Source organism: Doryrhamphus excisus, chromosome 15 (genome assembly GCF_030265055.1).
Source record: "Doryrhamphus excisus isolate RoL2022-K1 chromosome 15, RoL_Dexc_1.0, whole genome shotgun sequence".
In the NCBI taxonomy this organism is placed as follows: domain Eukaryota; kingdom Metazoa; phylum Chordata; class Actinopteri; order Syngnathiformes; family Syngnathidae; genus Doryrhamphus; species Doryrhamphus excisus.
Genome location: NC_080480.1, coordinates 9,730,930 through 9,744,660, shown reverse-complemented (window position 1 = coordinate 9,744,660; position 13,731 = coordinate 9,730,930). Strand labels below are relative to the sequence as shown.

Genomic DNA, 13,731 nt, shown 5'->3' with positions numbered 1-13,731 from the left:
TCAAATATCGCTCTGTTTGTCTGCTATATGATATATTTAACTGAAATGGCTGATCCAACAACCAGTGATTTATAAAGGAAAATCTTATTTTACTATCCGGGGAGCCCAAACCACTGTATTTCATGAATGGCATTGATACATTAAATCATCATCATCATCATCACTGATTTGACATGAATTAAATTCCACCCAGAGAAACAAAGCAGCTTGAAGATATCAAGTGTTGGCCATGTCCTGTTGATTTATAACAATCAATGTTATAAATCCACAAAGTTTTTATGACAAACCGGGTCTTTTGGACAGTATATGAGAGGAATTCATCGCTGAATATCTTAAGAATGCACTAGTTCTGGATTCTGCTTACCATCATGGCGACCAAACCGACGTAGGGCAGACGACGTCATGTAATGTGCCTTTGATTCACACAGTCCCCTTAATTATGCCACGGACATCGCAACGTCATGTTCTGACATCATGTCATATTTGCTAATAATATGAAATAGTATAAATATACGTAAGTTGTTTGTTTACGCCATACATCATTTGACTGTATTCCTTCTTCGGGCACGGACTCCATTTCCCACAATGCACTGCCGCAGAATCTCTTCTCGTGGATTGTGTGTTAGATGTGAGGGTGTGTGCGAGTGGCGGAGTTGAGCATTTCCAGCTCCAGCATCCTTTCCCAGGCAGTGCGTATGTGTGTGTGTGTGTGTCTCATAGATACACTGGGTCCTTTTTGGAAAGATGTAACCGTGAAAATAAACGTTTTGGGCGTGAGCACGATGAGGCGATGAGGACAGGAAATGACTGCAGAGCTGGAGTTTGGGGCTCTCCTTTAGAGCATTTATTTAATTTCATTTTTAGTGAGATAATGCGGAATCCTTGTAGGCGTTAATTTGCAGCATTCAAGAAGATGAAGAAGCAGTTCAATCGGATGAGGCAGCTCGCCAACCAAACGGTGGGAAGGTAAGAAGGGGCTCATCTCTGTGTGCGCCATTCTGCAACCCCCAGTAAAGCTCCCCTTGCACTTCATTGCCATTAACCATTTCGTGCGGTGTTTATTAACCCTATGGTGTTGTTATTAAATGCACGCCAGGATTAAATAAGCGCGTGTGCGTGGGGTCCATTGGTACAGGTTACCGCATTGGCAGCGTGTGGGAAGCGCACTGCCCCCACGCAGGCTCCCAGCCTGCCTGCCTGCCTGCCCACGGAAATGCGTACTATATGCACAAGAAGAGCAGGAACACATAAGATTGCTCTCCCATGCAAACAGAATGCATGCTTGTGTGTGTGTGTGTGTGCGTGGGGGGGGGGGGGGGTGTCATTTAGAGAGCACCAATGTAGAGCGGGCTGCGACATTAGAGCAAGTGCAGAGGAAAAGGCGCAATGTTTTCATTACGCAGTAATGTCAGCTGTTTGGAGGGGAACCACCCCCACTACCACCATGCGTGCAGCCTTGTCATAATTCCTAAAGGTCGTCTACTCCATCAAGCAATATTTTACTTCAATTTGGACTTTGCCTTTTTGCACATTATGACCTTTTTCCCACACCACTCACTTCTATTAAATATGTCGTCTCCTCAGTGTCACACCCAAAAGGTGCAGGTCAAAATTGATGGCAGTGTGTATGACTTAAGAATAAACTCCTAGCATACCTTTTTTGCTGTTTTTGAGTCATGCATGTGTGTGGGCGTGAATCTGATGTGTGGTGATGAAGAGGCTTGTGAAAAAGAGGAAAAAAAAGGGTGGGTCCTGGTTGAGGTGTGTGGTGCCTGCAGCCTCCAGATTTATTTCAGGGTTCGGAGTCATAGCTGTTATAGCATGTTATAGAATACTATAGAATACTATGGAAGTGCATGTTCACAGGTCATAGTCTTCTGTTGCCTTTTGACCAGTTAGGCCAGTAATTACCCCTAGTCCATTAGTGCGCTTTTAAGTACTGACTAAACATGAAGTACACTTGCACAATTCCGTCTCTTTATGCTGCAGTGCACTTCTACACCAGTGCACATCACAGCAATAAATATTCATACAATAGCACTGGATATTCATGAGACATATTTACCATACATTAAATGTTTTGGATTGTAGCAGGTGTGTCTAAAGATATGTCTTCACCTCTGTCGACCTTGAGCTCCGCCCCTCCCTATGTCAGAAAGGGAAACATAAAATATTGTGAGATTTATTGAAACTGTGAGGATTGACAGTGAAAGGTTGACGTCCAAATGTCCTACTTGGTCTTGATGAGGGAGATAATGAATTTTCTCTGGGAATTCTGGTCTATTCTTAGGGAAGTGTTGATGATGTGAATGGCTTTTGCTGTTGTACACTGTAAAGGCGGACAGGGATACAGCATACAGTAGCTGTACAATCGCCACACACTAACTATACTTTCAGGCTAAGTGTCAAGTATACAAAAGCACTACAACTATTTCCTTTTTAAAAACTGTAATCATGTGTTTGGATGAACATTATTCAGAATATGTGTCTAAACATTAATGTAACAAAATAATTCAGTGTTTCATTTCATCTCACGCATCATTTAAGCACCTTTTTCCATTTGTCAGGGTGGGATGATGTCCCATGATGACACTGTGAAACTATGATATCGCAAGTCATGTGCTTCAGACTCGGCTATCGTCGTATTTTGTGTCAATAATAGTGCTCGTCTGTAAAATAAAACAAAAAAGCATTGACAAGTTTAAAGCGAACCTAATTGGATGTAGATAATGTCTTTCTATGTTAGCCACACTTACTCCCTTGCTCAGCATTTTGAGTCAAAGTATCTTAAGTTCAACATGTTTTTAATTGCAAGTACGAAATCTTGATAATTTAAAAGGTTTTGCTATTGTACTCTTAATTATGATACCACCTCTGACCCGCTCCCAGCTAGATGAGCTCACGCTGTGTCTAAAAGGCTTTGCTACACATCTTAAAATAAAGCCTGGAGCTCTGCTAGCTAGAGACATGGGAGTTCCAATTTTGTTTTTCTTTAGTAAATAGGCTAACCCAGCATGATGTTGCTCTTAAAATGTGATTTGTAATGTTAGCAATGAAGCTCACCTAGCTCTGTTAGTGTTGCTAACATTTGTATCTTCCTGTCCCACTCCCTATTATGCTATTTTTTCCTGTATTGCGGTTCTACATGATAGCCAGCACACAAAGCCTTATGGTTCTTCCACAATATGCACTATTCAGCTGTATTTCTGAACGGTCTGTTTTAATGTATTCCACCCATGGCCCATTTCCAGACACGCCCACTCCGCTGTGTTTAGTCTAGCAAGTACGTAAAAGGAGTTCCTGTTTGTGCCGCTAGCTGCAAACGGTGTAGGAGTTGATAATAAACGGTGATTTATCTTATTAAAATTTTGGCTATTAACATACAGCCATATGTGTTGGATCCTGAGTCCGATCTGAAAGTAGGGACTGGACAGTCCAAAGTTTCTCAAGAAAAGAGCTTGCATCAAGACGTTTCTCAATGGAAAGTGGCTTTAGCATTTTAGTATTTCCCTACAGCAGCGGTAACCAAATGTGGCCACTAATTGTGGTGGGAAATGGCTATTAGCAACATTCCTGTATACAAGCACATTTGCTTCATGGCTTACACAAAATAAACAAAGTTAGGATAAATTGTTACTTAGGGCCTGCTCAGTCCACACAACCAAGTAACGTTGGAATGGCGTCGGCTAGTGCAGCTGCATACTGGTCCATGTTCACAAAACAGTCCAGAGTGAAATGCCATTGACAGACTAAAATCTATTCCTTCTGCTTCTGGAATCAGGAACTCCAACCACTTGTGCCTGACGGTGGTGTTGTTAGGAATTGTAAACAAATGTGTCTTTGCTAGCAAGTAAACAGAGTAGCAGAGCTTAGGGGAGGGTGGTGGAAGCAGAGCTTGGGGGAGGGCAGAGCGCTCATCTGCTTATAGGCACGCCCATATGAGGATGTCCACCCCTCTGTGACATCTCAAAAGGGGCAGTTTTATGACCGTGTGTTTTATGACCGAGTGTTTTGAGCAATCCCAAACTTCTTTCAGAGCTCACTTCCAAATGCGCAAACCTCATTATATGACACTTTGGGATCATTTAACACGAGAATACAACATTCTAACTACATTTATAGGTCAGAATAGTGGGAAAAAGCGTAATAGGTCCCCCTTAATGTTATATATATATATATATATATATGTATATATGGCATATATACATATATATAAACATATAAAAGTGCAGTTACAGTGTAACTGTAAGTGTACAATAGAGCTTCTTGGAGCACACACAGGTGTGGACAAATACAGGTCATTAGCATTGAAGCTGCACACACAGATGGTGTACTTACTTAAAGCACTTTTCAATTCCAGTATAGAGCCTCGATTTTGGACACCACCCTTGGACACCCATGCAAGACTGTGCATCCTGTGAGACATATAACGGCTTAGTCTGTTATGAGCCCTATGGATGCATTAGTACATTTTAAAGGGGAACTTTAATTTTGCCCATCATTCACACCTTTTCTGTCCATCCAAATGAGAGCGGACATGTTAAGTGCTGTTGCTGTATATGTACGTATATGCTGCTGGTGTTGACGGAACTAGCATAATAAGTTCCGTTAGTGTTTTAAATCATCAAAATAGGGCGATATACTGTAACATTACATGTTATCACTGTACTTGTTAATGCATGATCACAGCATCTATATCAACTTATGCAAGGTTGTTAGTTTTTTTTAGAGGGCTTCGTAGCCGATATAGGTGTGTTCCAATGACATGCATTGTTATCTAGCTCATTAACTAATTTTCTCATGTTATAATGCATAGAAAAGGAAATGTGTGTTCATGTTTCATGTTCCCTTTAAAGACCTCTAGTGTACTCATATTGCTGACAGTCCTGTGTCACTTAATATCAGTGAAAATATCAGTGCCCAAGTGATGCATGGCCTCACTCTTTTTATGAACTTTGTCTTTCCCAGGCAGAATTGACTGAGGTGATTTCCCAAGAATTCATTATATTGCTCCATTTTGTAATTACTGAAATTTAGGCTTGTGCTTATTCAAGCTTAAAACCAACATTTAGAGAGGGGGAGCTTTTAACCTTCTTGATGGAGCCATCAGTGGTGCTGAACTTTGCTCGCATGTAAACATAACCTATACTGTTGCAGCAGTTAAATTAGACAGATGTGTGTTTGGAGTGTTTTGTCATAGAATGATGGAGTTTTAAACCTTCCTGCTTCTTTTTGGCATGTAGCGTTGAGTAACTGCTATTTATTCAGAGCTTGAAGGTCTTTTGGTATCAGGGGGTGTGCGTAAGAAGGGTATCAGGTGTGCTGTGTCAGCATCTCACCAGCCATCCAAGGCTGCTGCTGCTGCCTCCCAGGGTGACATCCATGTCATGTGATCACCCGTTTGACCAATGGCCTCTGTGGAGCAATGCTGAATGCCTGAGGATGTGCAGCCATGCATGCACTACAGCGTAAAGGAGATGCATGAGGGTACAGTGGGAGAGGCAGTGCGCAAATTATTTCTGGCCTGCTTTTGTGCTCTCTACCCAACTGTAACTTTCACTGTAAAACCTGACAAGTTAGTTAAACTCAAATGGTTTGAGGAAACCGATTGCCTTAAATCATTTAAGTTTATTAACTCAAACATTATAAGTAGAACATTGTTTTTCAGTTAAGTCAAAGCAACCCTTATTGTTTAAGCTACAAAGACTCAATTTAAAGTTAGAATTACTTAAGCTAAATAAATAATTCAGATAGTATTGTTTGAGTACTAGAAACTCAAACATGTCTCGTTAACTCAAATCTAAAGGCACAAGTTTAGCTCACTTTGTTCAACCTATTAAGTGTACTCACCTCATTCTAGTGGTATAAACTGTTTTGCAGTAGTGATTACTCACTTCATTTAAGGAAACCGATTGCCTTAAACTGTTTAAGTTATATGAACACAAATGAGACAATTATTTAAAACAAATTTGCCATTTATTTAAAAACAATACAAGCATTCTTTATTGAAGATTGTTCAATAGACTGTTTAAGTCTACAAGACATTAAGAATTAAGGGAGGCAGCAACACACTTAACACCCTCAAAATAAAGCTGATCCACACAAAACTAGCAAACTGAGTAATTCTATATTACTTAAGACATTTCCAGAAATGTCAATGCTTTTCTGTGTTACCTTGTGTAGACTTCTAATTGAAATTACAAGACCATATTTTCGAGAATACAAACTTGAAACTCAAACATACAACTTAGATTGTTGTCACAATGAGACTGACTCATGGAAGTTTGAAAATGTAGAAATGTACTGGAATATCTTTTTTCAAATTGGAAAAGCATAATATTCAAAACAACAGCTACTCAAGGGATCTGTGAGACATTAGAACCTGACCCTCGAGGACGATGGACACATGGTGTGTTTCAAAAGGTATCCCAGTTGGCACCTCATCCTCACTGACCACAGTCAGCAGAGCCACTGCTTCACCATGGGGTGCCTCTACTTTGCCTCTTCAAAGTAGAAAATGTTCACCCATCATATTAATTCAAGCATTGACAGGAAATATTCAGTACATACTCCTGCTGATTTAAACGGTTTAAATGTTGTGCTCGCAGACTGCAAGTTAAGAATTGGTTATCTTATATCAAATACAAATAATTTAATCAAAATAAAAATGACTTTATCCTTGAGGAAATTGCAACGTAGTAAGGCTTTCTTTTTTCCCTTCAAAAAAGTGACACAAAGAAACGTTCGAGCTATTCACAGACTTTAAAGGAGTAGTTTGGATTTTTTAACATGAGGTTGTATGACATCCCCATCAGCAGTGTAGTTCATTACCCGTGACTTACCGCCCACTTTGTCCTGTGGGCGGTGTTCTGGTCGGATTTTGGTGAGGAGGAACATAGTTCACAGTGTAAAGAGTTTGGATTCTCATAACAATATGCGTTCAAAAGAGTATCACATTTGCATCACAAAAATGCCTCCTCAAAGAAAATCAAAACTCACAAATTGCTCGGCATTACATATGTATCCCTTCACATGGTCACCTGTCCATTGTTGAGTATGGTTCCACAGTGGATGAAGACGCAATGACGCAAGATGGACAGGCAAATACTCGTACTGATACAAATGGAGAGAAAATAACAGAGACTGAGAGGTCTGACGTTTTTGTGAGCAACGGTATTACTCTTTTGAAACCATATTGCTTTGAAAAGCCAAACTCTTTACTTAAGTTGCCCCACCAACTAACCGGAACTACAGTCTGCCTCACTGAAATCTGACCAGAACTCTGCTCAAGGGACCAGGTGGGGGGTAGGTCACTGTTGATGCACTACACTGCTGATGATGTCATACAACTTCATGTAATAACAAAAATCCCAACTATCCCTTGAAACTTACATCTGCTTCAAGACAGGATTTCTGTAAGGATTTTATTTCTTACAATATGTGATCACCAATGACATGTGATCAACTTTGATTAAAGAAATCCCAAAAAAATACCTGTGAAGTTTTGAAGACACCAGAAAAATCCTCCTTTAGGTACAGCGGGAGGCCGGCCAGGGCTGCTGTCCTCGCTGCAGTAATGTTGTTCTTGTCCTAAAGTACACAAAAAGGACAAGATGTGAACATGTGAAGTTAGACTGAATGCAATAATCAGATTTTATCATTGATTTATTGTATGGGAGTAGCTGTACCTGGTCCCATTAGAAGAGCTTGTAACCTTTCACCGAAACTTCAGATTTTCTTCATTTGGTAGAGCTTTAAAAGCTGAGGTGTGTGCTTGTCGAGTGCAGCAAAGAAGGAGTAGCGAAGACTCCGATTGGTGATGTGATGGAATTACAGTAATGGATTACAAAAAGAGACGGGCTTTTTTTTTTTACAGAGTACCCATTACACAATGAAAAAGTCCTGCATCTCAATTTTAAACTTATGATAGACTTATGTAGACAAAATAGACAGTTATTTTTACATTACATGTGCTCTTATATTTTTACCCACCTGGGCTTCACAGTAGAGTGCAGGCCATCTTGCAACAACATCAACAATGGGAGGGTCTGAATGTACTATTTCTTCCCGCCTCAGTGCGAAGGTCTGCTGCATATGTTGATGAATGAGAACCATAGCTTTCTCCATGGACATCTTCTTAAACTGCTCCACCATCTCGAGTCTCTGTGTCTCCAGTGTGTCCTTAGTCTGTCCTTGAGGGTAATTTAGAAGAAAGTTGAAGACGCAAGTCATAGGTCAAGTTCAACATGTATTTACCGTCATATATTAGGGCATTTACGCTCTCAGGACGGGACGGCAAAATAAGCCTCTCTGCATTTACATAATCAAGAATGACCCTGAGTTTCAAACTCTCATTTGTTCCCATTAGCACTGTTTTTAAAAAATCTGCAATACAGAAAGGGAAAAAACAAAATTAGTATAGTTTTCTTCAAAAACAAATAAAAAAACATTCCAGAGGCAAGCACATTGTCTAATAGCTTTCCTCTAGCTTTGTTACAAATCTTGAGAGGTCAAAATTGGAAAATGAAATTCCCCTTTAAGTGTATTGTCAGGAATATCCAAGACAGTTCTTAGAAATGTCCTTCAGGTCAGAAGACAGGACAGCTGCTGGATGAAATGTTGCTCTTACATCAACTCTGAAATGAAATGTTTAGTGATGAGAATGAGTTGGCAAACAAAGGTATCTAGTCAGTTATCTGGCACACAGACTTCACTGTATGGCCCTTGCTTTCATCATCTGTTAGCTTATAAGATCGTAGATGCTCAATGTACCATGTCTTATAGCTTTTCAGCAAAAACAACATCTCACTTCCAATAAGTTCCTGAATGCATGCCCTCAATGTTTGCTTGTTTTGAACAGTACATCTGTTACACAAGTTAAGGAAACAAAATCCGAAAATATACTCTTGTGAAAACCCCGGTTTATTTAAGTTAAGTTCGGTACAACGAACGTTAACTAGAGCCACCAAGCTAGTCATCAACTTCACGTTTTAAGCTGCCGAAAAATATAATTCTGTGGAAAGCGTCGATTTAAGTTACTAACTTTAGCTGCAACGAAAGTGTGCTATCGCTAACGGCCAACAACTTCACTCTTTAAACTGCCGGAAAAATATAATTCTTTGGAAAGCCTCATTTTAATAAACTAACATTAGCTACGACGAACGTTTGCTAGCGATACCAGTGAACAACTTCATTTATCAGGCAACATTTTTATTTGGCAATGTGACACGGTTTGGAGTTTTCTGTTCTGAGATATGTTAATTGGCTAACTTACCCTTAAAAGCAAACGTAAGCAAAGGGTGAAAGACAAAGCGGGGGGGAGGGGGGCATAAAAAATGTTCTTACCATAGACAAGACATGAAGGTCCATTCGCCGCTGGCCTCAGCAAAAGTGAAGAGGTCGTTTCTGATAGCCTTCTGATTTCTTGATAAAACTGAAATAATTCAGCTGTGCTCCCCGTGTGGGTACCGTGCTGCTGAAGATGTGAGGTTGAACAGGTGCAAACAGGTTCCAGCAGGTTTCACAAAACTCGCTCAAAAATTAAAATCAAATCAGAGAAGATGAGTTTATCTAACTAAATAGGTTTGTTTACATCTACTTGAAACCTTCTGTAACTTTAAATGAACTAAAAATGAAAGAGTTATTAAAACAATTGTTATCGTTTAAGTATATTCAATTCATTTTAAGTAAGTGAGTGTAATTTTTTTCAAGAATCAAGTCTAATTAACTTAAGTGGTTTAAAAAGATGTACTATTAGGTTTTACAGTGTTTTGAACACTTCCAATTTAGCTGAAGCAGGAGTTTGGAACCTTTTCTGTATTTTTTTACACTGAATACAGCTTAACGCATATGCATTTTTAGATCATCAATCAATTTTCCTCTTCCAACATGACTATGCACCAGTGCACAAAGCAAGGTCCATAAAGACATGGATGACAGAGTCTGGTGTGGATGAACCTGACTGGCCTGCACAGAGTCCTGACCTGAACCCTATAGAACACCTTTGGGATGAATTAGAGCGGAGACTTAGCGCCAGGCCTTCTCCACCAACATCAATGTATGACTTCACCAATGTGCTTTTTGAAGAATGGTCAAAAATTCCGATAAATACACTCCTCAACCTTGTGGACAGCCTTCCCAGAAGAGTTGAAGCCAAAGCTGCAAAAGTTGAAGTTGAAGCTGCAAAAGGTGGGCCGACATCATATTGAACCCTATGGGTTAGGAATGGGATGGCACTTACGTAAGTTCATATGTGAGTCACGGCAGGTGAACAAATACTTTTGGTCATATAGTGTATGTCAATAGGGCCATATGGCAAGCCAAATAAAGAAAATGTTGTTCATTATCAACTCCTATAAAGTTAGCAGCACAAACTGTGTGACCAACCACAGCCGAGTATCCATGCTTGGTGGCGGGCTGTGGGTCGAATACATTAAAACAGACCGTTTTTGCAGGAACCACAAAATCCAAAGAAATACCACTGAATAGGTGCAGATTCTGGAAGAACTACAACGCTGTACTGGTTATCGTGTGTAGCTCACAAATGCGATCTCTGGCTTTCCGCTCTTCACTATTGCTAAAAAAAAAATGGCAAATCTGGCCAGCTACAGAAATGCTGCTGATTAGCTTGAACTTTGGACAGTTGACATGCCGGTCTTCTTCCGGTTGTCCCCTGCGTGACATATAGATGCACTTGTAGCATGGCGTGTGTCAAAGTCCCGCTTTATATTTGACAATTTCATCGATGAAATGTTCTCACTGCATATTAGACACACCGCCAAACCTGCTCTCCCCACGGAGGCAAATTCCTCTGTCCATTCAAGCAGAAATGTACTGTACTTTTCGCCATTCTGTTTGTCAGTCAGCTAGCTAATTCTGTAACGCAATTTTTGCGTTACTGTCTGACTAAAGGCGGATGTTTACTTCTTGAGTGGTAGGCTACCGCATTATCGCAATTATAATGGTGTTTTGGCGTCTGACCAGGAAAAAGGATAGTTGGCATTGGCTATAGCCATACACATTGTGGTACAAAATGAATAAATGGATTTAAAATTCATTGTAATGTTTTATGTTTTGAACATTATGACCAAGTGGTTAGCGCGTTTGCCACACAGCTAGGAGACCCGGGTTCGTTCCCAGCTTGGGCATCTCTGTGTGGAGTTTGCATGCTATCCCTGTGTGTGCGTGGGTCTTCTCCAGGGACTTCGGCTTCCTCCCACATTCCAAAAACATGTTAGGTTAATTGCTGACTCCAAATTGTCCATAGGTATGAACGTGAGTGTGAATGGTTGTTTGTCTATATGTGCACTGTGATTGGCTGGTGACCAGTCCAGGGTGTGCCCCGCCTCTCGCCCAAAGACAGCTGGGATAGGCTCCAGCAAGGCCGCAACCCTTGTGAGGATAAACGGTAGAAAATGAATGAATTGAATGAATTAGGGATCGACCCATATGTTTTTTTTCGGGCAGATGCCGATACCGATTTTTTCCCATCACCCTTAGCCGATGGCCGATTTTGCTTAGGCCGATATTTGTGGCCGATACTGCTTTCGCTCCCTCAATTTACATGAAAAAATGAAAATGATGAATATTATAGGTCTCAAGTTCAAACAAATATTTATTGAAATGTAAATCCTGAACACAGTAGGATTCAGCTTTCTGAAACATACATTTACAAGGCATCAACTTTAAAAGGAATAAATATTCAACCATGTGCAAAACATTTCTGTCATAATTGAAGTTTTATCTAGCATCGATGTGATGACTGCTCCTCCGCCTCCACACACACAAACACATCACACTGACACAATTTAGTACGAGATATAAAACATTTCTCTCATCATTAAAGTTCGTGTTGTGCACGCTAAAGACCTCTGATAGCAGACACGGCTGCTCCAATTCGTTCTGTGTGTGTGTGCGTGCATGCTCGGAGAGAGCGCACACACATAATACGATACGCATTTAACTTCAGCCCGGCGTTCGCTGAATGAAACTCCTACACCATGGGACTGAATTGACAATGTTGACATTAAAACGGTGTTGGTAACAGCTGTACATATTAGCCTCCAACTACATCAACAGCTCCCTAATTACAATGGTACATTTAAAGATGAAGCATTCAGCTAGGGCTGGGTTAAACGATTATTACTGTAATCCATTAATCTAGAAAATAGTTTTCGATGCATCGATTAATCCCTGAAAGTCCCTGATTAGTCCCAGAAAACATAAACCACAAACACATGCACAGGTTAATAAAAATATATATATTTCTAAATGATCTGCCCATATCAATAAAGTATAATAACATGAATAATACCAATAATAATAATATAAATAAAACTATAGCATGTATTTGAGGAGTGTGTGTCTGTGTCAGTTAAAAAAAAGTGTCAGCAAGACGCCAGTGTGTGAGGAGTGTGTTTTTGTTTGGGCACATGCTCTGTGTGTGCGAGGCTGGAGCACAAGTTACGTGGTGCGGTTTGAATGAATGACGGGGTTAATCATTGCAAACAAGGAAATAAAAAAAAAGTTGAAAACGTACGGCATCTTCTCCTCACAAGCAGCTCCTGTGTTCTTCCTCAATAGGTGCTGGTGCATCGCCGTCGTGCTTTTGTGATATTCCATCTCAATTTTGCATAGGTCACAAACCATCACATCATTACCTTTTGGCGTGAAGTATTCCCATAGTTTGGATACTCTGTTGCGTGATCTTTTCTTCTAGCCGGACTCACTGAAACTTGTTGCCGTGGCCGCCGCCATGTTTTGATTCTGAGTAGTGGTGTGGCGTTAGTGAACGAACGGGTCAAAAGAACTAGTTCTTTTTTGCGTACAAATGAACCGTCCATAAAATACCCGTTCAGTCTGCCGGCCGTTTTGTTCATGACCGACACAGCACTAGTTGGTGAGCTGTTGAGTCGGAAAGAACGTGAACATGAGTGAACGGACTGACTAGACACGACTGACCGGGGGAGATCACAGGCTAACGACCAACTGACCAATCTTTTTACTGAATGAAGCAGAATGATCCTGAAGCGGAATGTTCACTGAAATGAATGTTTTTTTCCACCACGAATTCTGAGTGAAGGCGCATCAACATGCAGTTCAAGTGTCAACGTATTTTTTGTGTCGATGTCATCGATGACCTATGCATCAAACCTGCCCGGCGGATGCCTGTCTGTAAATCATGCGGTGGAAAAAAACATCGGCGAACACACGCGTGTATCGCCCAATACCGATTCAAGTAAAGAACGCAAATATCGGCCTGATATATCGGCCGACCGATGTATCGGTCGATCCTTAGAATAAATGAATGCATTAGGGAACACTAATTCCACACAAATGTAATGGTTTCTTCCTCTGCATGTTCAAACATTTTGTCAGGGCTCTACGTTAAAAACAAAAATTACTTGCCCATGGGGAATCCTTAAGGTGAGAACTACTTGCCCGAACTTGCCCCATGTAAAATGAAAAGACTGCCATAATGATATCATATATCAATATATGCTGATAATTCATCAGATAATAGTACTGATGCATTGTATTTGGAGGAATGTCTGAAAAATTGTGGAGATGTATGTTAACATGGCATACCATACTACCTTACACATGGTAGTCGTAGTAAGCAGTGATATTTATAAGTTGTGCACCACAATGAAACATTATTGAATAGACACATTTGTGTACTAGTAAAGTGTTTTTAATCCAGAAAAAAATGCTCAATGGTCAAACAATAAT

At 40.4% G+C, this 13,731-nt stretch overlaps 1 protein-coding gene across 7 annotated transcripts in view; it reads left to right on the top strand.

The window, feature by feature from the left end:
* Nucleotides 1–615: 615 nt before the first annotated feature.
* arhgap44a (Rho GTPase activating protein 44a) overlaps nt 616–13,731 on the top strand; it is a 64,087-nt gene continuing 50,971 nt past the window's right edge. For all 7 annotated transcript variants that reach the window (XM_058049667.1, XM_058049670.1, XM_058049665.1 and 4 more), the window contains exon 1: nt 616–966. In XM_058049667.1, the coding sequence (XP_057905650.1) occupies nt 914–966 (53 nt within the window). In that variant the 5' untranslated portion in view covers nt 616–913. The remainder of the gene's footprint in view (nt 967–13,731) is intronic.